We start from the raw sequence: 24,179 nt of genomic DNA, 5'->3' as shown, positions 1-24,179 counted from the left end.
ATTTTTCAACACTACAAATACTTGAGATTTGTAATGAAATACAATGCTACATACACTTCATAATGCTTTAATTCAGTTAATCATTTATACAGTATATTGAAATGAGTTTTTTATGATAATGTTTAATGGCAAAAACGTAACACAAAGGTCAATGCATATAATGTTTTTACTGCCTTTTCAGGGATTACTGTGTTACCGATTGTCGCTTGCCAATCTTCAGGAAAAATAAAACCTGATGTCACATTGACATAACCAGCATGATTATTTAGAAACAAGTTTATTTAAACATCCTGCTAACCAGAAGATTTCCAAAGTGAACAGATTTTAGAATCAACATTGCAAAAATAAACTTGCATGCTAGCCACGTCTCTGAGGCAAACACGTTCAGTATGATATTGAGTTAATTATGATTGAAAACGTCTATTTATTTAACATGTACATATGTGTCCTGGTAGATATTTACATCTGCAAAAAATCTTTAAAAGAAACTTCAGAAACATTAGCAGGAGTTTTTAAACTTGTTTTCATACTTGTAGAGCACTAATTCTATAAGGAAAGTATGCTGGCCAAAAGATAGGAAATTGATACAAACAAACAAAAACAAAGAACACATTTCCGACGCAGTTACAATGTATCAAATAATTTGATAAAAATGTTCTTTAGGTAGAACTATGATTCAGTATTGAAAGCATGCTATCAAAAGACCATAAATTGATATAAAGAAGGGTGCTTTTTACACGCAAAAAATCAAGACAATTCAATTAATTTTATCAAAATATGATTACTGGCTGTTTACACTGTAAGGTAAAATATAAATTCTTAAAGCATGTTTAAAGTAATTAGAGAATTAATTTATATAATAAATGGTTAAAGTACATATCTAATGCAAGTGTGTTTACAATTCTCACTTTGCAAAGCTTCACTAAGAGATTTTTTACCTTTATCACCTATCTTGTTAGGAAAAAGAGATAATTCACTAAGTTTACAATTCTCACTTTTCAAAGCATTACTAAGAGATTTCGCACCTTCATCACCTATCTTGTTATAAGAAAGACCCAATTTAGTAAGTTTACATTCCTCACTTTTCAAAGCTTCACTAAGTGATTTTGCACATACATCACCTATCTTGTTATGAAAAAGACCCAATTCAGTAACTTTACAATTCTCACCATTCAAAGCTTCATTAAGAGATTTTGCACCTTCATTACCTATACTGTTATAAGAAAGATCCAATTAAGTAAGCTTACAACTCTCACTTTTCAAAGCTTCACTAAGAAATTTTGCACCTCCATCACCTATATTGTTATGAGAAATACCCAATTCAGTAAGTTTACAATTCTCACTTTTCAAAGCCTCACTAAGAGATTTTGCACATTCATCACCAATATTGTTAATATAAAGATACAATTTAATAAGCTTACAATTCTTACTTTTCAAAGCTTCACTAAGCGATTTTGCATCTCCATCACCTATATTGTTATCAGAAAGAGACAATTTACTAAGTTTACAGTTCTCACTTTTCAAAGCTTCACTAAGAGATTTCGCAACTCCATCACCTATCTTCTTATAAGAAAGACCCTATTCAGTAAGTTTACATTTCTCACTTTTCAAAGCTTCACTAAGAGATTTTGCACATTCATCACCAATATTGTTAAAGTAAAGATACAATTTAGTAAGCTTACAATTCTTACTTTTCAAAGCTTCACTAAGCAATTTTGCACCTCCATCACCTATATTGTTATCAGAAAGAGACAATTTACTAAGTTTACAATTCTCACTTTTCAAAGCTTCACTAAGAGACTTTGCACCTCCATCACCTATCTTGTTATAAGAAAGACCCAATTCTGTAAGTTTACAATTCTCACTTTTCAAAGCTTCACTAAGAGATATTGCACCTTCATAACCTATATTGTTATGATAAAGACCCAATTCAGTAAGTTTACAATTCTCACTTTTCAAAGCTTCACTAAGAGATTTTGCACCTCCATCACCTATATTGTTATGAGAAAGATCCAATTCAGTAAGCTTACAATTCTCACTTTTCAAAGCTTCACTAAGAGATTTTGCACCTTCATCACCTATACTGTTATGAGAAAGATCCAATTCAGTAAACTTACAATTCTCACTTTTCAAAGCTTCACTAAGAGATTTTGCACCTTCATAACCTATCTTGTTATTGGAAAGACGCAATTCAGTAAGTTTACATTTCTCACTTTTCAAAGCTTCACTAAGAGATTTTGCACCTCCATCACCAATATTGTTAATATAAAGATACAATTTAGTAAGCTTACAATTCTCACTTTTCAAACCTTCACTAAGAGTTTTTGCACCTCCATCACCTATAATGTTATGATAAAGACCCAATTCAGTAAGCTTACAATTCTCACTTTTCAAAGCTTCACTAAGAGATTTTGCACCTCCATCACCTATATTGTTATCAGAAAGAGACAATTTACAAAGTTTAGAATTCTCACTTTTCAAAGCTTCACTAAGGGATTTTGTACCTCCATCACCTATCTTGTTATAAGAAAGACCCAATTCAGTAAGTTTACAATTCTCACTTTTCAAAGCTTCACTAAGAGATTTGGCACCTTCATAACCTATCTTGTTAGAGGAAAGACCCAATTCAGTAAGTTTACAATTCTCACTTTTCAAAGCTTCACTAAGAGATTTTGCACCTTCATAACCTATTTTGTTATAAGAAAGACCCAATTCAGTAAGTTTACAATTCTCACTTTTCAAAGATTCACTAAGAGATTTTGCACCTTCATCACCTATATTGTTATCAAAAAGAGACAATTTACTAAGTTTACAATTCTCACTTTTCAAAGCTTCACTAAGAGATTTTGCACCTTCGTCACCTATCTTGTTATAAGAAAGACCCAATTCAGTAAGTTTACAATTCTCACTTTTCAAAGCTTCACTAATAGATTTTGCACCTCCATCACCTATATAGTTATCAGAAAGAGACAATTTACTAAGTTTACAATTCTCACTTTTCAAAGCTTTACTAAGAGATTTTGCACCTTCGTCACCTATCTTGTTATAAGAAAGACCCAATTTAGTAAGCTCACAATTCTCACTTTTCAAAGCTTCACTAAGGGATTTTGCACCTCCATCACCTATCTTGTTATGACAAAGACCCAATTCAGTAAGTTTACTATTCTCACTTTTCAAAGCTTCACTAAGAGATTTTGCACCTTCATCATCTATCTTGTTATAAGAAAGATACAATTCAGTAAGCTTACTATTCTCACTTTTCAAAGCTTCACTAAGAAATTTTGCACCTCCATCACCTATATTGTTATGAGAAAGTCCCAAGTCATTAAGTTTACATTTCTCACTTTTCAAAGCCTCACTAAGAGATTTTGCACCTCCATCACCTATCTTGTTAGAAGAAAGACCCAATTCAGTAAGTTTGAAATTCTCCCTTTTCAAATCTTCACTAAGAGATTTTGCACGTCCATCACCTATATTGTTATGAGAAATTCCCAATTCAGTAAGTTTACATTTCTCACTTTTCAAAGCTTCACTAAGAGATTTTACACCTCCATCACCTATTTTGTTAAAAGAAACATCCAATTCAGTAAGTTTACAATTCTCACTTTTCAAAGCTTCACTAAGAGATTTTGCACCTCCATCACCTACATAGTTATCAGAAAGAGACAATTTACTAAGTTTACAATTCTCACTTTTCAAAGCTTCACTAAGAGATTTCGCACCTCCATCACCTATCTTGTTATAAGAAAGACCTAATTCAGTAAGTTTACATTTCTCACTTTTCAAAGCTTCACTAAGAAATTTTGCACATTCATCACCAATATTGTTAATATAAAGATACAATTTAGTAAGCTTACAATTCTTACTTTTCAAAGCTTCACTAAGCGATTTTGCACCTCCATCACCTATATTGTTATCAGAAAGAGACAATTTACTAAGTTTACAATTCTCACTTTTCAAAGCTTCACTAAGAGACTTTGAACCTTCATCGCCTATCTTGTTATAAGAAAGACCCAATTCAGTAAGTTTACAATTCTCACTTTTCAAAGCTTCACTAAGAGATATTGCGCCTTCATAACCTATATTGTTATGATAAAGATCTAATTCAGTAAGTTTACAATTCTCACTTTTCAAAGCTTCACTAAGAGATTTTGCACCTTCATCACCTATACTGTTATGAGAAAGATCCAATTCAGTAAACTTACAATTCTCACTTTTCAAAGCTTCACTAAGAGATTTTGCACCTTCATAACCTATCTTGTTATTAGAAAGACGCAATTCAGTAAGTTTACATTTCTTACTTTTCAAAGCTTTACTAAGAGATTTTGCACCTCCATCACCAATATTGTTAATATAAAGATACAATTTAGTAAGCTTACAATTCTCACTTTTCAAAGCTTTACTAAGAGTTTTTGCACCTCCATCACCTATATTGTTATGATAAAGACCCAATTCAGTAAGCTTACAATTCTCACTTTTCAAAGCTTTACAAAGAGATTTTGCACCTCCATCACCTATATTGTTATCAGAAAGAGACAATTTACTAAGTTTACAGTTCTCACTTTTCAAAGCTTCACTAAGAGATTTTGCACCTCCATCACCTATCTTGTTATAAGAAAGACCCAATTTAGTAAGTTTACAATTCTCACTTTTCAAAGCTTCACTAAGAGATTTTGCACCTTCATAACCTATCTTGTTATAAGAAAGACCCAATTCAGTAATTTTACAATTCTCACTTTTCAAAGCTTCACTAAGAGATTTTGCACCTTCATAACCTATCTTATTATAAGAAAGACCCAATTCAGTAAGTTTACAATTCTCACTTTTCAAAGCTTCACTAAGAGATTTTGCACCTTCATCACCTATACTGTTATGAGAAAAATCCAATTCAGTAAGCTTACAATTCTCACTTTTCAAAGCTTCACTAAGAGATTTGGCACATCCATCACCTATCTTGTTATAAGAAACACCCAATTCAGTAAGTTTACAACTCTCACTTTTCAAAGCTTCAGTAAGAGATTTTGCACCTCCGTCACCTATCTTGTTAGAGGAAAGACCCAAATCAGTAAGTTTACAATTCTCACTTTTCAAAGCTTCACTAATAGATTTTGCACCTCCATCACCTATATTGTTATCAGAAAGAGACAATTTACTAAGTTTACAATTCTCACTTTTCAAAGCTTCACTAAGAGATTTTGCACCTTCGTCACCTATCTTGTTATAAGAAAGACCCAATTTAGTAAGTTTAGAATTCTCACTTTTTAAAGCTTCACTAAGATACTTAGCACCTCCAGCTGCTAGTTCGTTACGACTAAGAGATAGTTCAGTAAGTTTACAATTCTCACTTGTCAGAGCTTCACTAAAATATTTTGCACATTTATCACCCATGTTGTTGCCATTGATAATTAATTTAGTAAGTTTAGAATTCTCACTTTTTAAAGCTTTACTAAGATATTTAGCACCTTCTTCACCTATATTGTTTTTTCTAATTTCCAATTCACTAAGTTTACAATTTTCACTTTTTAAAGCTTCACTAAGATGTTTTGATATATTTTTAACAGAACAGGAGATGATTTTCAAAGAAAATACATTGCATGCTGTTGCATTTGTCAAATATTTTGACAATCTAATGACGCTATGATTATCAGGAAATTGGCATGAAAAAAACGCGAGTTTTCTTAATTGTCGGCATTCAGAGAGAAATTCAAAGAAGGCGTTTGAATCAAGAGGCGTGAAAGAAACGTTATTAATGGATATTGTTTCAGAGAAATTATTTGACTCGCAAACTGATCTCATCTCATCGTCGTCTTGTAATTCGTAAAAGCACTTCATTCCAAGAAAACCAAGTGCTTGATTACCCTCAGAGAAAAATACATGTGACGTCCAACTTTCTAACCTGTAATTATAAAAATATCGTATTGTGAAACTTTTAAGAGTTTGGTTTAATTTGTTTAAAAAAATAAAGCCCTTCAGAAAAGCATCTTGACATGAGAAGTTTTTGTAAAACAACTATTGTAACAATAGCTAGCTATAATCGTTTAGTCGCAAATTAAAATAAATCAGATAATGCACACAACGTTTACCAAAGCTAAGTGCAAATTAATATTACATGAAAGTAAAAACTCCTTGCTGCTTCTCAGAACAACCAGTTCAGTTGCGTTGGCGGCGTGATAGTTGACTGGAAGAGGTTAAAGAGGTCAAAATTTATTTAGGCATGTTTTAATTAGTTAATTCGCCAAAAACTTTCATTAAAAACAAATTATATCTGTATGTCATGTATGTACTTAAATGGGCCTTACAGCGCCACGGAGCAAGTTCATAAGAAGCAAAATATTTGTAATTTTACTTTAAGAGTAGAACCTGTATTAAGCGGCACCGTATTAAGCTGTCACCATGTGTTAAGCGGTTATATGGCAAAGTTTCCTGGTGCGAATACTTTTAAAGTGACCTTTATTAAACGGTCATCTCTATTAAACGGACGCGGTTACCTTTTCCAATGTGCTAAGCTTAATTTTTTGTTATTTTGCACTTGTATTAAACGGTCAGGTTAAGTAGGTACACCCCATAATAAAATATATAATTAAATATTTTTGTTGGAACATATCACTTATATTGTATACATGTCTTTATGTTGTATTTATCTTCCATAAAATGACTCAAAAGATCCAACAATATTTTCTGTTTGTGCGAAATAATACACCAGCAATTTAATGTTTCTTACGTCCCTTCAGCCATTGACAAGAAAACCTATCTCCAAAAAAGGGATATAGGCACGAAATATATAAGTTATAAACACTTTCTCTGTTGACACACGTTTGCCAACGATCATTTTTCAGCAGTTTGAGCCGTGACATTTTTATGTATACTATTTTTAATTTCTAGTTAAAACTAAGTAAAAAAGTGCTTTTTATAGTGTTGTTAATTGGCATGTTAACGAACAATACGATTGGTTAACTTTAGTTTGTTAAATGTTACACGTAGCCCGTTTGGTGACTTTCCTAAAGAATTTAATAAACGGTCAACTTGCAATAAGTGGTCAACCTGTATTAAACGGTCACACGAGAACTCCCCATTTGTGACTGCTTAAAACAGGTTCTAGTGTATATAGATGTAAAAGAGATAATTTGTCATGTAAAATTATAGCTACTTTTATCTGGATCGTTTTTGGAGGAATCTCTATACCCACAAAACTTTCTACGACGTTTGTCTCTCTTTCAAAAGCCTTTTCTTTTTGTTTAAAACTCATTTTCGAAATATGTGTAATTGCATATAGTTGTAATTGTTCTAATTAAATGTGATATTTACCCATAAGTACAAAGATCATTCCCTGTTCTCAACGCCGATATTTAAAAAAAACACGTACATGCGTTAGCCTACCTTAGTGTTCTTAATGGCAATATTTAGTCGACGACTTTTCTTCATGCACAAAGAAGGCCTATTATGCTTTGGTGCAAACGCGTAAAATATCGATTGAAATAAAAAGGGAGAATGAGCTTTGGGTCCGGCTAAATTTTTAAGTGTGCGAAAATTTTGTTCAAAAATTTTGCACATGCTTCTACCTTGAATATCAACTCAAACTTAACAAAATAACATGAGCCCCAAGGCAGCCAATCGGCATAATGGTGAAAATTCTGAGCCTACAAGTAACTTTTTAGAAATTGCTCAATTCATCTATTATTTAGATCATTATTTGTTTTAAAATACAATTATCCACTACTAACATCATGATTTTGTTGACTAAAAATTCTGATAATTTTTCCTTTTTTAAAGCTTAAGTTTCTTAACTCCAAATTGCCAGGCTTTTAGCAATATGTGTTTCCTAGGCATGCTGCGTAGCCCCAAATTTAAGAAAAACAGACAACTAAGTAAGTATCGTTCACCATTTTAATTAAAAATGCTACTAAACTGTTAGTTTTATGCACATACAACGTTTACAAAATTATGATTACCACTTGATATAAAATGCCGGAAATTACACTTCCGAGACGTTGAAAACAAAATTTTCCAGGTGAGTATGTCCCCAGACCTTGCAAGGTGGCTAAAGCTTTTGGCGTTTCTTGAATTACGTTCCAGAAGTCCTAGTTCAGTCCCTGCTGGGTAGCAAGTAATTTCTATGTGTTGATTAGAATAATTAAATTTGTTGTCGATTGCTATTGCCGATTAGCGTTCCCAAATCAATGGTTTTACGTCAATGATTGCTTTTTCTGCAATTAACTTACAATTACAACTGTATGGGAACAACGTTTTACAAACAGAAAAATCGGTGTTTTTTTGTGAATATATATGACATGCTAGGTTTAAAGAAAATGTTATTGACATACTCATTAATATACGAGGTTTGAGTAAAACGTTTGTGGATGAAGATCGTCCAGATTAGTAGAGTTCTGAGAAGGACTGTTGGTATTGATGTAGACTGACGTTTCGACAACCTTAGCGATAGTCATCTTAAGAGTCAAGTGTGGAGTAAACGTCAGGATAGCCGTTTTTGTTATCTGGTTCTTACGTCATCGTATTGTGTGTACAGAAATTGTTTTGCAGTGTGGGTTTCAATTGTGTATTGTTAACGTGGATTAGTCTAAAGTTATTAGCTAGTTGATTCTTTTTGTTTTGTGAATGAGCCGTTTGTAAGGAGCCGGTAGTTATTGTGATCTGTTCAGGGGTTTTTGTTTTAAGTTGGTCTACCAACTTTCTAATGTATGCCGTTGTCTATAGTCGTGCTGTAAGTAATACATTTAGATCACAACAATTACCGGCACCTTAGAAATGACTCACTCACAAAACAAACAAACAAGCAACTAACTCATAACTTTAGACTGATCCACAAAAACAGAACACAATTGAAACCCACACACCCACACATTTCCTGTACACAAATTACGACGCTGTAAAAACCAGATAATAAATACGCCTAACCTGACGTTTTAACACGATACTTGAAGAGTGTTTCTACAACTAAGTTTTAATTTAAAGTTATTTTGTCCCAGTCTTGTTTGTTCTTCACTTTATCGCTCGTCAGACGTGGTGAAGCTGCCAATTTTTATTGAGTTTTGCATCCATCTTGTATCAAGATGAAGCTAAACTCTCCTGATTTGAATTGAGTTTACCTCCCAAAAACTGGGCAGAATTTGTTCTTATTTATTTTTTAAAGATGAAGGGAAAGTTTACAACAGAGTTGTGTTAAAATTAAATGCAGTGCCATGCAAAGTTAGTGAGAACTACGGTATATGCTGTATAATATAAAGAAACTATTAAACTGTTTGCCTGCTCAATTTGACTGACTGTATAGTGTAGACAATTATAATGGGTTTGGAAAGTTGGATTTATGCAAACAGTTGTAAAGTACTACTTCGCGTTTCTGTAAGTGAAGTATTTATTGTTATAGTAAACAGGTTACTACTTCAAAACCAAGATAAAAGAAGTGTGTTGAACAATGTGCTAAGATTTGCTCCTACCTTGAAATTTTTGTTCAACAATAGCTTATGATTATATGATTAATATGCATGAAAAATTAAACATATTGTTGTCTTATCTCACCAAATCCATACTTGGTATGATTCCAGGTAATTCACAAATTCACATCGGATACATTGGTTACAATGAAGTTGAATGTAGAGGAAGCAAAAACAGACGGCAAAGAAATTCTTTGTGTCTTATGAAGAATTAGTGCAAATCAATAAATGAATTCTTTAAACAAATTGTAAACAAATTTAAATTGCTCATGATCAAGCAACCTAGTCAGAGAAGCAAAGTCTGTCTTCAACATGTGACCTTTCCAATTATGTTTAGTTCTTTGTACAAAATACTATTTTTGAGAAACTTGATTTGTAAGTCTTTCATTAATGTTTTTTTATGAAGAAATAAAAGAATTAAATTCAAAGGCGTGATGGAAAATACAAAGATTTATCAAGTTGTTTATCTTTTAATTCCTAATTGTTAGTTTGTACATATTAATAATTAGTATTGGTAGCTGTAAGTTGTTCAAGCAAACAGAAGAGTAGTAGTGCTTGAAGGGGTTAGCATTTTTGAAAAATTATATCTTGTTTTTAACATACATTACACAATTCCAAAAGACTATAAGTAATACACAATAATATCTATAGAACTTAATAAATTTCTTCGCCTACACTGTCAATTAATTATCTCGCCTTCATGCAGTAATAGACAGTGTTTTTGTCAGAGAAACCAATGCACTTTAGTTTCCGAATTTGTAATTTCAATGGAAAATTAATGTAGTTCTGTTCAGTAATAGACCCAAGGTTCTGCCAAGCTGTTTACAAAATACAAATTTCCAACCAACATAGCATGGTGTTTTGAATTTTTTTCTTTTTTGTAGCTCTTCTAGTTCAACATACTTTCTTTATGAGGTTTCAGTAGATTTATCAGGTAATGACAATAAACATATGATACTTATCCATGGTAAATTTTCAGTTGACTTATGTCGCAGAACTGAAGCAAACATTTTCTCCCTTCCTTGGGAGCATTTTAACACAGATTTATCCATTTGAGTAAGAGAAATAGTTGCACCAAACTGTTTACAAACAGTCAAACACACAGAAGCATGAAATAAAGTATAAGTTTGACGAGATTGACAGGTCTACTAATGAATGACGTTTGATTTTCACTTTTAAAAGGTTAAAATGTCATAAAATAACTTAAATGTTCCAGCCAAAATATGCGTTTCTCTACCGTCGATTTTCTTTATTTTGATGTGTGTGTGTACTGTGTTTTTCACGCAATGCTGAAGCATTATTTTCACATGGTATGCTGTCGGTATCGTAATTGTTTTTTTCTCACTTGTTTTCGTTCATATAAACAGTATTAGAAATCAGGAGGGAGTGAATATTGAAAAAAAATTTTTAAAGTGGAAGTTTTGACCAACAAAATCCGCCATTACCGCCATGTTTTTCACCACGGGGTCCAGGCCCCTTTTCCCCTCCAGGTGTTATAGAACTCAATGGTCGTTGCCTGCAAATTTTGAGTAAGTTAAAGGCACGGGTAAGCTTTAACTCAGCCCATTGAAGTAAATATATTTGGAATGCTAACTCCATTGAGTTCTATAATAACTGAAGTGGCTATCTCAAGAGCGGCTTTAAATATTGTATGACGCCAACAAAATGGAGGATTTTGTCCTTTGCCGCTGAGATTTACCGAAATTGACAGCTTTTTTGAAAGTTTCGCAATTTTCCACTCCTAAATACACAAAATGTATATTTGTATTTCGGATTCGGCAAGCAATTTTTTGATGAAAATCAAGATAAAATCCTTTAATTCATAATTTGTGTTTTAAGTTATAGCTTATACAGCTGTTTGCTTGTTGCTGTTGTTCGTTTTAAAACGATTTCGAAAATAGTCCTACACTTTTGGAACGTAGTGTTTGGAGAATCCACTAGATTTGTTTTCTCATTAGCAGATTTTTTCACTTAATGCTTGAACATAAGGTTTATTTTATGGGCTTTATATGTATGTATCTTAGTGTGCATTATGCTGAATTCTTTTATTTGCTGTTTAAATAACTTCCCAGTGCATCCAAATACTCTAATGTAAAGCAACAACTCAGTGATCTACAGTGGTCTACATCCGCAAACATGTAAAAACCATTTTCTGAAGTATAGAGCAAACGATCAAAAGAAATCGATCACCAAATTATTTCTTCCAAACTCCACGCGACACTTTAGTTTAAAACTTATCGAGGAGGCATTACTTTAATATTTGCTCATCTGGCTGGCAAAATTAATGTTAAGAAATTGGTGATGATGAATTAACTTAGAAAAATACATCTAGTCACATACAATATGAAGATTCAATCAAACATTTTCAATGATACAAATGCTCATTGATCATAAATTTAATACCTCTCTAGAATAACGCTGATATCTTTTCCCTTCTCTTTCTTTTCATTTCCAACCAAACCAGCAGCAAATTCGATTACCAAATGCCATTTAGGATCTTGAACATGATCATCCAAAAACTTTCCAATGTTTTGCCAATCGTCAACAATATACCACGCTGCAAAAAACTCTTGAAGAGTCAAATGAAGAAAACAGTAAAGATGGCGTTCATCATTATAAATATTATTGAAAATGCCACAGTTTTCCAGATTTTTAAAGTTACTGTTACTTTTTCTTTCAAAAATCAAGCGTCCGTCTTTAAGCCCTTCCATGGCAACATATTTTATTGCTTGTAGATCTTTATCAAGCTCGGATGGTAAAGGAATTCTCAAGTAATCCTTTTCTGTAGTCTTGCCCCTGAGAAGTGGATGGCTTTGCCATAGTAAAACTTTAATTGCTCTATCGTACAATTCAGTCATAGTCTTTGGACTGTAGTTTTCATCATCTGCAAAACATTCCTTTAAGGTCATACAAACAATTTTAGTGTTAATAGGGATATAACAAAAGCTGCGAAGTTCAAGAGAAATTTCAATCTTATTTAGAATATGGTCAGCGATATTCCTATCTTCATGACAAAACTTTTCCACGAATTCTTTTATCTCATCCTCAAAAAAGCCCAAGATTTCCACTGTCCTCGCGAATTCCATACCTCTAAATTTACGTTCAGCTGTGGGTCGTGATGTAATAAGAACAGTAACATCAGGCAATAGTTTACCTTCAACTAGCATACTTAAGTGTGTAATGACGGCCCTTTTTTCATTAGGGGACCCTGAGTCATCAGTTCGAAGATCTCCATTATATAAAGGCAATTCATCAAGACCGTCGACGATAAGAACAGTTCTTTCAGGATTTAACATTATGAATTCGTAAATATCTGAAAACTGTTCAAATGACAATCCAACGCAACTTCTTAGCATTTTTTTAAAAGTAATGTACTTCTCTTTAATCGCACGACATTGCAATAAAATGACCAGCTTATCGCGCAAAAAATTGTCTTCATTTGTCTTCCATTCATGAATAAGTTTTTTTGTAAACATAGTTTTACCAATTCTTGGCCTTCCGATGACTAAAATGGAGCTAGGATACGCCTTGCTATTTGGAATTGACTTAAAAATGTCAGCTGCTCTTGTTAGTTTTTTCGCATTTTCATTAAGGTTGAAAGGACAATGAAGGATCTCGTGTCTTTCATGCGTATCTAAGTAAGCTTTACTTAATTCTCTTTCTGCTTGCACTTTGACGTTGACATAAATATCTTCAAGATTTTGCACAGACATTTGTGCATTGCCTACGTTATCGTGAATATTAAATAATTTGTTCAAGTGAAGTTTATTTTTTATTTCTTTTATCCAATTTCGAAATTCTGCACGTTTTGAAAAGAGGTATACCGTGAAAAATTCCTTATCTGATGTGAAAAAATTGTCATTAACGGCCTCATTTAATAGGTATATTAGCTGACATATCGTCATTATTATCGATAAAACATCAACAGCTACAACAAATTTAATCCACCATTCACTGTTACCATCGCGAATTTCACAATTAACAAATGTCTCGTTATATGGAAAAAGAATTGTACTGTATAACAAAGATTTTTTGTTTGTTGTTTGACGCCAGGAACAAGAATAGTCAATGGGAAACATGCCTGGAAACAGTACTGTAACAAATATAGACAAACCAACCACGCGTACAGTCAAATAAATAATGTAATAATTAAATGCCCAAGAACTAGATAAAACCTTTCTGACTTCACTGCTTCTTTCTGACAAGAACTTTTCAAAGTTTTTAAGTCGATTGCTCACAGACAGTCCATAGATCATACCCCAAAAAAAGAGAAAAAAGAAATTGAAGGACACCACATATATATTATCCCAAGTTTCATATTGGTATTGTCTCAAACATCTTGATTCAATATTCTTTATGAGAGAAATTTCTTGGGATTTTGAAATCATCTTGTCATTACAAGTAAAAGAAGTTTGACGATCAAATGTTTTCGAAATTCCAGAAGCGATGATTGTAAATGTGAAATAGATATAGAGCAGTATTTGTTCAAACCAGGGAAAACAATTCAGTGGTATGACTCTGAAAATAGCATCCATTTTCGTATCCTTTAAAAAATGGATGAAATAGACATGACTAATTTAGTTTCAACAATCCCCGTATAGACATCGACCACATTTGTAAGAGCATAAACTGCAGTATAAAATAATACAGACCATTATTTGTGGCTTCAGTTAGTTCCACACAGTTTGTCTTCCAGATTGTATATATTGGAACAATTTCAGCCTATATTGTATCAAAAATGTATAATTTGGTTGCAATATTTAGTAGCTATGAAAAAAATCCAGTACATGCAATAGCAACAGTAGTAATAATACTATAATAATAATAATTTTAAATTTTAGCAGGTCAATCTTGTAAGTTTAAAACGTATAGCTGTTTTCATTAGGATATCTGCATTCAAATTATTTCAGTAAAATAAAAAACTTTCTAGAATTTATGCGATAGAGTTTCATAATAAAAAACATTTAGGATGTCCAAAAGGTTAAAAGAGAAAAAATACGATAGTATACACTAAAAAATTACAAATTAGTTTAGATTATAATATAAATCATACTTAAAAATAATTTACGCTCGTCCTTGAATCCTAGTAAAGGTATGTAAAGGTATTTCTCTTCTATAGCTGTATGAAAGTTAATTACTTTAGCAGTTTCGCAATATAAATGTTCCGGAAGATATTAGGATTGTTTTGAAGAATTTTAAAAATAAGTTCGATAAGGGTAACTAATGGGTTTTGTTTTCCATAGTACGACTTTTAATAAATTTATTAAAAGCTTAAAAAAATCTTGTAAAGCTTAAGTCACATAACGTACATTAATTTAGTTATAGGATATCCTAAAATACCTATGATCTGTTTCTAAAATACCTATTTTAGAGTATTGTGAATTCAAGCAAATAATTAAAGAAAAACGAAGACAAATGTTGCGTCAGTTATAAAAAATCTGTAGTTTGCAAACAAAACGTCACAGAATATGGAATATACAAAAGGTCACTCGTGTCGGACCCTTTGATGTTTTTGTCCTCGCGTATGTTGTGCCGCGCATATCTGCAGCCATTATTCCAGTAAGATATTTAGGACTTTTCACTTGTTCCAAACCACTTAAATGACACGACGTCATTTCTTATATTGAAATTATTTTCATTTCATTGTGAAAAAATGAGGTCATGTAATTACAGTGGTTGAAAACAAGTGAAAAACCCGAAGTATCTTGCTAGAATGTTGGCAGCCGTGAGGATGCAGTGCTCACTTGAGTGGCCTTTTTGTATAATTTTTATTCTGTGAAAACGTGTTTTACTGATGACGTCATAGCTTATTAACATGGCCACTTGAAAAGTTTGCACATTAGGTCCGTATTCAGCAATAAAATTAACTAACTTCTAGCGAACTGAAAAGATTTATTTATATATCAAATTAAATCTTGCACTGTGGATTTTTAGTTACAGAGAAAAAAATAGGCGATCAAACACTTTGAACAAGGCAGATGGTCAATCCGTTTGTACTCCTGATGATGACCTCGTGTACCTGTGGATTTACCCGAGAAACGTCACGATGCTGCACACCATGTTCATGAGAGTGAAAAGCTCAGAACTCAATTGTCTGAATGTTCATATGAGTCCATGCCTTCATTGTTTATTAACATCATTTACCTTGATGTTGCCACCTCTTTCTGACTGGTTGATGAGGATGAAACAAGTACTGAATGCGTAATTACTGTGCATATGTGTAGATTATCCTACAAATCTACACTTTGTGCAGATTTAACATACTGTTTATCTAGAAGAGGACCGATTTTAAGCAACTGAATTGCTAACTTTTCTCAATAAATTCCCTGAAGAATTGTACCAAAAGGTCTTTGTTGACAGCTTCGCTTCCCCAAGTTGAGGAAACATACTACAAATATCTACGCTATTCTTGAATGATTTTGAACAGACTCCCACTGCGTATAATTTTATAAATCTTAAATGCACAAATTGAAAATGACATGAAATGCGGTAGAATTGTTAAACTTTCATGATTTTTCGTCAACATTATAAGTAGTGTACAGAATGCAAGAAGTTCTGATATAAAATTTGTCTTCGGAATCATGTGTTTAATTAGCTATAATTATTCATCATCCATAAAAATGTATTAGTTTTAGCAATTAAAAGTGAACATACAACAAATATCTATGCAATTCTTGAATTACTATGAAAATAATCTTACTGTTAAATGATTTGATATCCTTCATAAAATAGTTGCAAACATTGGGATTTTAGATGTATTCAGGATATGAACTTTCAACTATATTTATTACGCTACGTGTAAATTCAATATGTGATTTAAATAAAGTCATAACAAAGCAACGTCACCATGAAAATGTGAAGATGTGAAACAAGAGTTTACGCTGACAACATGTATGGAAATATTTATCGAATTACGTGCAAGGTTCACACTCTCAACTTAAACAAAATCACATTTGGCTATTGTTTCTTGGTTTATTTATCAGCTACATTTGGCCGGTATTTATAGTATTTCCCAATATTTGGTGAATATTTTTGTTTTATTTAGTAAATTTCATAAAAGCACAAGTACAAATCAAGAAAATAAGAAACAGTTTCTCTCACCTACGTCCGATCCTTTTTGTCTGTACGTTTAGGAATAGGTGGGACTTGAAATTCTTTACCAAACACAGGCTTCTTTCACATCTCACTATGTAGCGGAAATGATAAAAGCAAAGAAAACAGGATCTTGTTATACTCTATCATCAGAAAATTCCACGCGTGTTGGCAACGCCAAGTCCAAAAACCAATAAAATACTTGCTATTACGGTTTCTCGCGCGTGCGTCACGAAATAATGAAATGCGTGATTATGTAACTACTGCGTCACACAAATTATTGTATTGCATATGATAATTTCAAAACTAATGTGTGGACTTTCAAAATTTCAACAATACATGTAGATATACAAATTATTCATCATGTGAACATATCGTGATTCATTATAATTAAATCATAATATTATGTAAAATTACATATTGTATATTGCCAAATTCCTTTGTAATTATTTACATAAGGTATTGTTATGAATATTTTCAGCTCCATATTAATCCTTATTAATGTCACATTATAGGACAAAACAGTAAGGCCACTTCGCTGTGCAACTGGCTGCTGTATATTTGGTTTACAGTCTGCCGTTTGCCATTTCGTCGATCCTATTGGTCACACAATGCCAATTACTGGCTGCCAATAAGGTAATCAAATGCGTAATAAGATATACGTGGCACGTAAAAATTAAATGGAGTGGTCCTACTGAATGTTCTCTATACTGTGATACTGTCGATGAATGTTCGCTCACGCCACTTTCTCTCAAGAAATCTTTTTTGTCACACGCTCTTTTAATCTGTAGATTAAAGTAAATAGCCCTAAGGTTTTGTGCTAGAGCCTTCTTTGTAAATTTCTTATCGGCAAACGTAAGGCAATAAAGTCAGCATGAACGTTTTTCTCTCAGCAGCTGTTCTAATTATCAAACATGTTGTATAGAAATTCATTGTGGTCAAAGTCAATGAAGCTTTGAGTATATTCATTGTTTATATTGACAGTAAATATTCAATTTATTTTATAAATTATGCAGCATAAAAAACTAATGTTTAAAGCTGAAAATTCTGAAGGTTTACCTCCTTACTTTCTTTATTTGTTTCAGTAGTGGATCTAGAGGTAGTCACAGCGAGCAGCATCGAGCAAAATAAATTAAAGCTGAATAATTTTAAATTGAAAGAACGCAGGTTATGTCTTTTTCAAAAATTTTAAGTACAAAGAATTGTAATACTGGTTTCCATGAGTCATTACCATGGTTAAGGTTTTTCCAACAGTTAAAAACAGTACGTGAAAACCTTTAATGTCCTTATCAACAAGCGAATTCCCTAGAAGTGTACCTCCCCCGCAAATACACTTTCAAAATAAATCAGTCGAGCACGTCTGCATTTACGAATATGGACCTTCCAAGGTTCAACGTTCTAGATACGCCACTGATCATAACCTTTCGCTTGGTTTCAAGGTCTGCAGCAAGTTATTTAAACACTATGATGTTAAATCGTAATATTATGTAAAATTACATATTGTGTACAGTCAAATTCTTTTGTAATTATTTACATAAGGTATTGTTATGAATATTGTCATCTCCATATTAATCGTTTATACTCTCACAGTACAGGAATATACAGAAGGGCCACTTCGATGTGCAACTGGCTGCTGTATACTTAATTCGATTTACTGGCTGCCGTTTGCCATATCGTCAATCCTATGGGTCATACAATGCAATTTACTGGATGCCGATATGTTAATCACATGCGTAATAAGATATACGTGGCACGTAAAAATTGAATGGACTGGTCCTACTGTATGTTCACTATTCTGTGATACTGTCGATGAATGTTCGTTCACGCCACTTTTCCTCAAGAAATCTTTTTTTGCCACACGCTCTTTTAATCTTTAGGTTAAAGTTTATAGTTTAATGACGTTAAGGTTTTGTGCTAGAGCCTTCTTTGTAAATTTCTTATCGGCAAACGTAAAGCAATAAAGTCAGCATGAACGTTTTTCTCTCAGCAGCCGTTCTAACTATCAAACATGTTGTATAGAAACTCATTGTGGTCAAAGTCAATGAAGCTTTGAGTATATTCAAAGTTTATATAGACAGTAAATATTCAATTTATTTTATGAAGTATGCAGCATTAAAAACTAGTGCTTAAAGCTGAAAATTCTGAAGGTTTACTTCCTTACTGTCTTTATTTGTTTCAGTAGCGGATCTAGAGGTAGTCACAGCGAGCAGCATCGAGCAAAATAAATTAAAGCTGAATAATTTTAAATTGAAAGAACGCAGGTTATGTCTTTTCCAAAAATTTTAAGTACAAAGAATTGTAATACTGGTTTCCATGAGTCATTACCATGGTTAAGGTTTTCCAACAGTTAAAAACAGTACGTGAAAACCGTTAATGTCCTTATCAACAAGCTAATTCCCTCGAAGTGTACCTCCCCGCAAATACACTTTCAAAATAAATCAGTCGAGCACGTCTGCATTTACGAATATGGACCTTCCAAGGTTCAACGTTCTAGATACGCCACTGATCATAACCTTTCGCTTGGTTTCAAGGTCTGCAGCAAGTTAGTTAAACACTATGATGTTAAATCGTAATATTATGTAAAATTACATATTGTGTACAGTCAAATTTTTTTTTGTAATTATTTACATAAGATATTGTTATGAATATTGTCATCTCCATATTAATCGTTTATACTCTCACAGTACAGGAATATACAGTAGGGCCACTTCGCTGTGCAACTGGCTGCTGTATACTTAATTCGATTACTGGCTGCCGTTTGCCATATCGTCAATCCTATGGGTCATACAATGCAATTTACTGGATGCCAATATGTTAATCACATGCGTAATAAGATATACGTGGCACGTAAAAATTAAATGGACTGGTCCTACTGTATGTTCTCTATACTGTGATACTGTCGATGAATGTTCGTTCACGCCACATTCCCTCAAGAAATCTTTTTTTGTCACACGCTCTTTCAATCTTTAGGTTAAAGTTTATAGTTTAATGACGTTAAGGTTTTGTGCTAGAGCCTTCTTTGTAAATTTCTAATCGGCATTCTTTGTAAATTTCTTAACAGGAAGTTATGTTGTAACGTTGAAAAAACGTTGTCTAAACGTTAAGATGAACGTTAGTACAAGGTGATTTTTCGGTCATCGGCGTTGTTAATAGGGACCTTAACATTTTACGACGCGCTTTTAAACGACGCTAGTTGTGCGCGCACGTCCTGGGGCGAGACGCAACGGCGTAGATTATACATTTTGACTTAAGTTTTTGACTGCGCGACGTGCGTAGTTTCAGCAACATCATTTTAGAGAATTAAAAAATGTCGTCATTCATAAATGCAAGAACTGCTATGGCTTTTGCCTATGATGCACCTTTAATTAATGACGAGGAATATGTCTTACTATGCGATTCTTGCCGTTCGAAAAATCCTGAAATAATGCACAATGATTATCCATCATTTGATCTGGTAGAAATAGACGAAGTTACCTGTTGTTTGGATTTTCGTTTTAAAAAGCATGAAATACCGCTGCTTGTTGAAGCTTTAGGTTTGCTTTACCAATTCAAGTGCAAGCAAGGAACAGTTTGCACTTGAATTGAGGCTCTTTGCATAGCCCTTCGTCGTTTTGCTTATTCTTGCAGATGCAGTGACTTGGTATCACAATTTGGTAGATCTGTGCCTGAACTTAGCATGATTATCAATTCTGTGATAGATTTTATCAATGAAAGGCATGGGGAAAAATAACAAATTGGAATCACGATTTACTGAGTCCCAATAACTTGAAAATTTATGCTGAAGCAATCCACCAGAAAGGAGGAGCTTTAGACAATTGTTTTGGTTTCATTGATGGCACAGTGAGGCCAATTTGCCATCTAGATGAAATGCAAAGTTTACTATACAATGGTCATAAGAGGGTACGTGCTATAAAGTTTCAATCGATCACTCTTCCTAATGGAATGATAGCCAATTTGTTTAGACCAGTTGGTAAGCGCATCATTTGACTAATATCTTTATGTTTACTTTGAGTTTCATTTAATTTTTTTGTTTTATAGAAGGAAAAAGGCACGATTCTGCTATGTTAGCCTCATCAGGGCTACTGCAGGTTCTACAATTATATGCCTTTTACAATGATAAACCCATGTGCTTGTATGGTGATCCAGCCTACCCATTGCGTATGCACCTACAAGCACCATATAGGAACAGGCAACTTACAGTCCATATGCAAGAATTTATCAAATTAATGAGTGCTGTAAGGATATTAGTTGAGTGGATTTTTGGGGACATAATAAACTATTTTAAGTTTCTTGATTTTAAAAAAGATCTATAAATCAACCTTAGTTGTGTTGGAAAAATTCATATAGTGGCTTCATTGCTTAGAAATGCTCTGACCTGCTTGCACTCAAATACAACCAGTAAATTTTTTCAACTTGAACCACCTTCACTTCAAATGTATTTTTCTTAATTTTTCAAAAGCTTCATCATGTGATTATAAAGCCTATCAACAATAAATAAATAACTGTTTAAAGAAAACATATTGTCTACAAGTTAAAGACATTGTTATCTCATTTCTCAACCAATTTAGCCAAAAGGGAAATCAAAGCTTGCCCATGTTATTTGTTGTTGTTAAAAGCAAAAGCAAATTGTTGATTTCTTGCTTTTTCTGCAATTGCACTGAGATCAGTTTCAAAAGCAGCCAAGCCACAACATCATTTGCCTCCTCTCTAGCATTAATTTCCTCTAGCAAGTCATCCAGCTCATCATGTTCTGGAGAAATTCCACTTGCAGCTCTTTCTTCTCTCTCCTTTACACGGTAGTTGGCTATCAATTTTTGCATACGATCTATAACTGATCGCTGATCTACTCGAAAGCATAGATGGTCTTGAATTTCCAACTTTCTGGCAATGCAGTCCCACAACTTTCCTCTTTCGATAGATTTCTTCCTTGTCTCAAAGATTTATGACACCACTATCTTTTTGCACAATTCAATGTGATGTTTTATTGTCCATTTTATCACAAAGCCAATTCTAAACAGAATTTAGACATGATGAGTAGGAATCAAGCAATATACAAGGTCAATTCTCTTAGGTAGAACCTGCATGAAAAGAGTTAAAAGAACTAGTATAATATGCTGACATATCTAATTCAGTATAAATTAGAATTATTTGGATGTATAATATTTTATACATGTTTCATTACTTTGCCAACTTAAAAGTTAAAGTTCACAGAATGTCTAATGCTCATTAAATATCCAAAACTTCGCAAGGGCTTTATTCCTACCCATACTTGAAAAAAACAACATGATAGCAGCAAAGAATACATGGCTTTGTTATTGATTTGATTAAAATTATCAATATCTACTGATATCCTAGGATTTCATGCCCTTTCTCACCAAAGACAAAAAGTTTAACTTACGATGAACTTCTTGAGTATGATGCTTCAGAAGTCATACTTTAAATTAAGAATTCCCTATTACAAATAAAATTTGAGTTTACAAGATGTCTTTGAGATTATGTTTTATTATAAATTTTTTTATCAAATGTGTATGGCTTGGCAGTTAGGCATTTTATCGTTTGACAGAAGGAAAGCTCATTTTCACTTACCAGAGAAGCAGAAATAGGACTTTTCAACCTTTTTATTTTCTCCAATTCGCAAGATGGTCTTCCGCTCTACGACGACTCCAAAACAAGTAAAAACGCCGCGTCGTACGCGTGCAAAAAAATAAACGACGCTTGCGCATGCGCATTTGTCCTAATTGTACTTCCGTTCGCGTTGTTGACAAGCGCATCGTAAAATCTTAAGGTCCCTAATGTCTAACGTTGTATGAACGTTGTCTAAACGTTAAAGTAATTTTTTGGTCGTCGGCGTTGTTAATGTCTAACGTTGTATAAAACTTGCTTAACCCTTTAAGTACCAGTGTCTGATATATCCAATGAACTCTACAACAACTGGAAGGCTAAATCATTATACACAAACCTAGACTTGTTTGGGAATTGTGGCAATTAACATGGCCAAACCATACAAATTTCCGTTGCTTTACAATGGCTAGGAGCTGTTGTTGTTTTACCTGCAGCATCATCAATTTGTTGCATGACATACTGGTTGGTCTTGTGCTCTGAGTAATGGATGCCTAGTAGTTAAAAGTAGCACTTGTTCTCAAATGCCTGGATCCGCCTTTCAGTTTCTGCATTCAACGTCCAGCTTTCACATCCATACAAGAGGATAGAAATCACCTGTGATTTGTATAACTTGATCTTAACAGGGAGGCTGATGTTTGTGCTCTTCCAGATGGTGCCGAGTCTAGTCAATGCTGCTGTAGCTGTGCTTCGCCACAAGTCCCTGGCTAAGACCATACTCCAGGGAACCGTAGAAAGAGGACGTAGAAGAGGCCGTCAACGAAAAACCTGGTTCGACAATGTTAAAGAGTGGACTGGACACATACTAAGCAAATTGCTGAGGATGACAAAAGACCGAAGACAATGTAGATCCCTGACTGCAGTCTCTATTATGACACCCCTACGACATGAAAATGTCACGGGACTGACATGACATGACCTGACAGATTTGTTTGAAGCCACATAGAAGCTGATTTGCCACTTTGCGTGTATCTCGCATGGACTGTTTTATTTGCTTGAGTCGAGAAGATTTTATAAAAAAACGGCATGGCTTACTATGTAAATTTTTCAGGGCGGCTAAAAACTTCAAATACTTCAAAATCGGGTATGAAATTTGAAAAGCTGCGTGATCAAATCTAAAATAAAATTGACAAGAGACGATGGGTGTAATTATTTGCTTTATTTTGTGAAAAATGAAAATGTGATGTGCGCGAATCTGCTTATGAACAGTTGAACATGGAAGGTAATCTCTTTCTTTAAAAATTTAGAAAAATAATCAAATACGGGTTATATAACAGGATCAGGAAACGTTTCACTGATTTTTCAATAAAATGAGCTTCGTCAGACGATGCCGGTCGCTTTGTTTCTCTTTTGCTACAACTGATTTGTTGTAACGTTTTCCATACGTGAATAATCGAAGCTTGAAGTATCTCTCTGCTGTTAGTTTGATGAGCTTAGACCTGTGTTCTTCTTCCAAAACACCTTTTACCAATACAGTCTCGTGGTCTTCAAACACTCGATGGCTGGAATTCATAATAAAATAATTGCAGACGTTTAGGATCATTCTTTGCTTAGTATTTTTGTAATTAAATATGCTTCGGGGTTAGCCTGTTGCCAAGGGTAAATCCCTCACTTTCCTGGAGGGTGGTTAAGGACTCAAAAAAACTCCCATTTAATTGAGTTCTTTTTGCCATCAACAAATGATTTCAAATGATGTAGGGCATTTCTTGCTAATTTCAACATATGACATGGATCAAGGATAGCGTAGATGTAGAACTTTTGTGTAGGATGTTTAAATTTTGTAATTATTGTGTTGTAGGATGTTGTGAAAGTGCAACCAAATTGTCTGAACATTGTTAGGCTTACTGTTGTGCCATCTGATGTGATTGACCACACACGAAGTCGTGCTTCAGCTGCCAATGAAAGTGCCCTAGTGGCAAGTTCGGCTTGTGTTTTGCCACTCAATTTGGTTGCAAGAAAATATCCTATTGGACATTTCCAGTGACTTCGTGCACCAACAAAAAGAAATACAACGGCTTC

The 24,179-nt window shown here is 33.5% G+C and overlaps 1 protein-coding gene across 1 annotated transcript; it reads right to left on the bottom strand.

Annotated features, from left to right (window-relative positions):
* Positions 1–1,502: 1,502 nt before the first annotated feature.
* Positions 1,503–18,699, bottom strand: LOC124436713 (protein NLRC5-like). The gene is made up of 6 exons (XM_046986683.1): positions 18,076–18,699; positions 16,551–16,635; positions 14,102–14,171; positions 11,853–13,993; positions 2,940–5,896; positions 1,503–2,852 (listed from the first exon to the last, which is right to left on the bottom strand). Exons 3-6 carry the CDS (start codon positions 14,102–14,104, stop codon positions 1,579–1,581), a joined length of 6,375 nt encoding a protein of 2,124 aa, XP_046842639.1. The 5' UTR covers positions 14,105–14,171; positions 16,551–16,635; positions 18,076–18,699; the 3' UTR covers positions 1,503–1,578.
* Positions 18,700–24,179: the final 5,480 nt, after the last annotated feature.

This window comes from Xenia sp. Carnegie-2017, unplaced genomic scaffold, assembly GCF_021976095.1.
Source record: "Xenia sp. Carnegie-2017 unplaced genomic scaffold, XeniaSp_v1 HiC_scaffold_16, whole genome shotgun sequence".
In the NCBI taxonomy this organism is placed as follows: domain Eukaryota; kingdom Metazoa; phylum Cnidaria; class Anthozoa; order Malacalcyonacea; family Xeniidae; genus Xenia; species Xenia sp. Carnegie-2017.
This window is presented reverse-complemented; position numbering and strand designations above follow the sequence as displayed.

Coding starts and splice junctions, on each gene's coding strand:
- LOC124436713 (XM_046986683.1), bottom strand. Junction 5,897..11,852: donor ATCAGCGTTATTCTAGAGAG/GTATTAAATTTA, acceptor TTATAATTACAG/GTTAGAAAGTTGGACGTCAC. Junction 2,853..2,939: donor TAACTATATAGGTGATGGAG/GTGCAAAATCTA, acceptor TAGGTGACGAAG/GTGCAAAATCTCTTAGTGAA.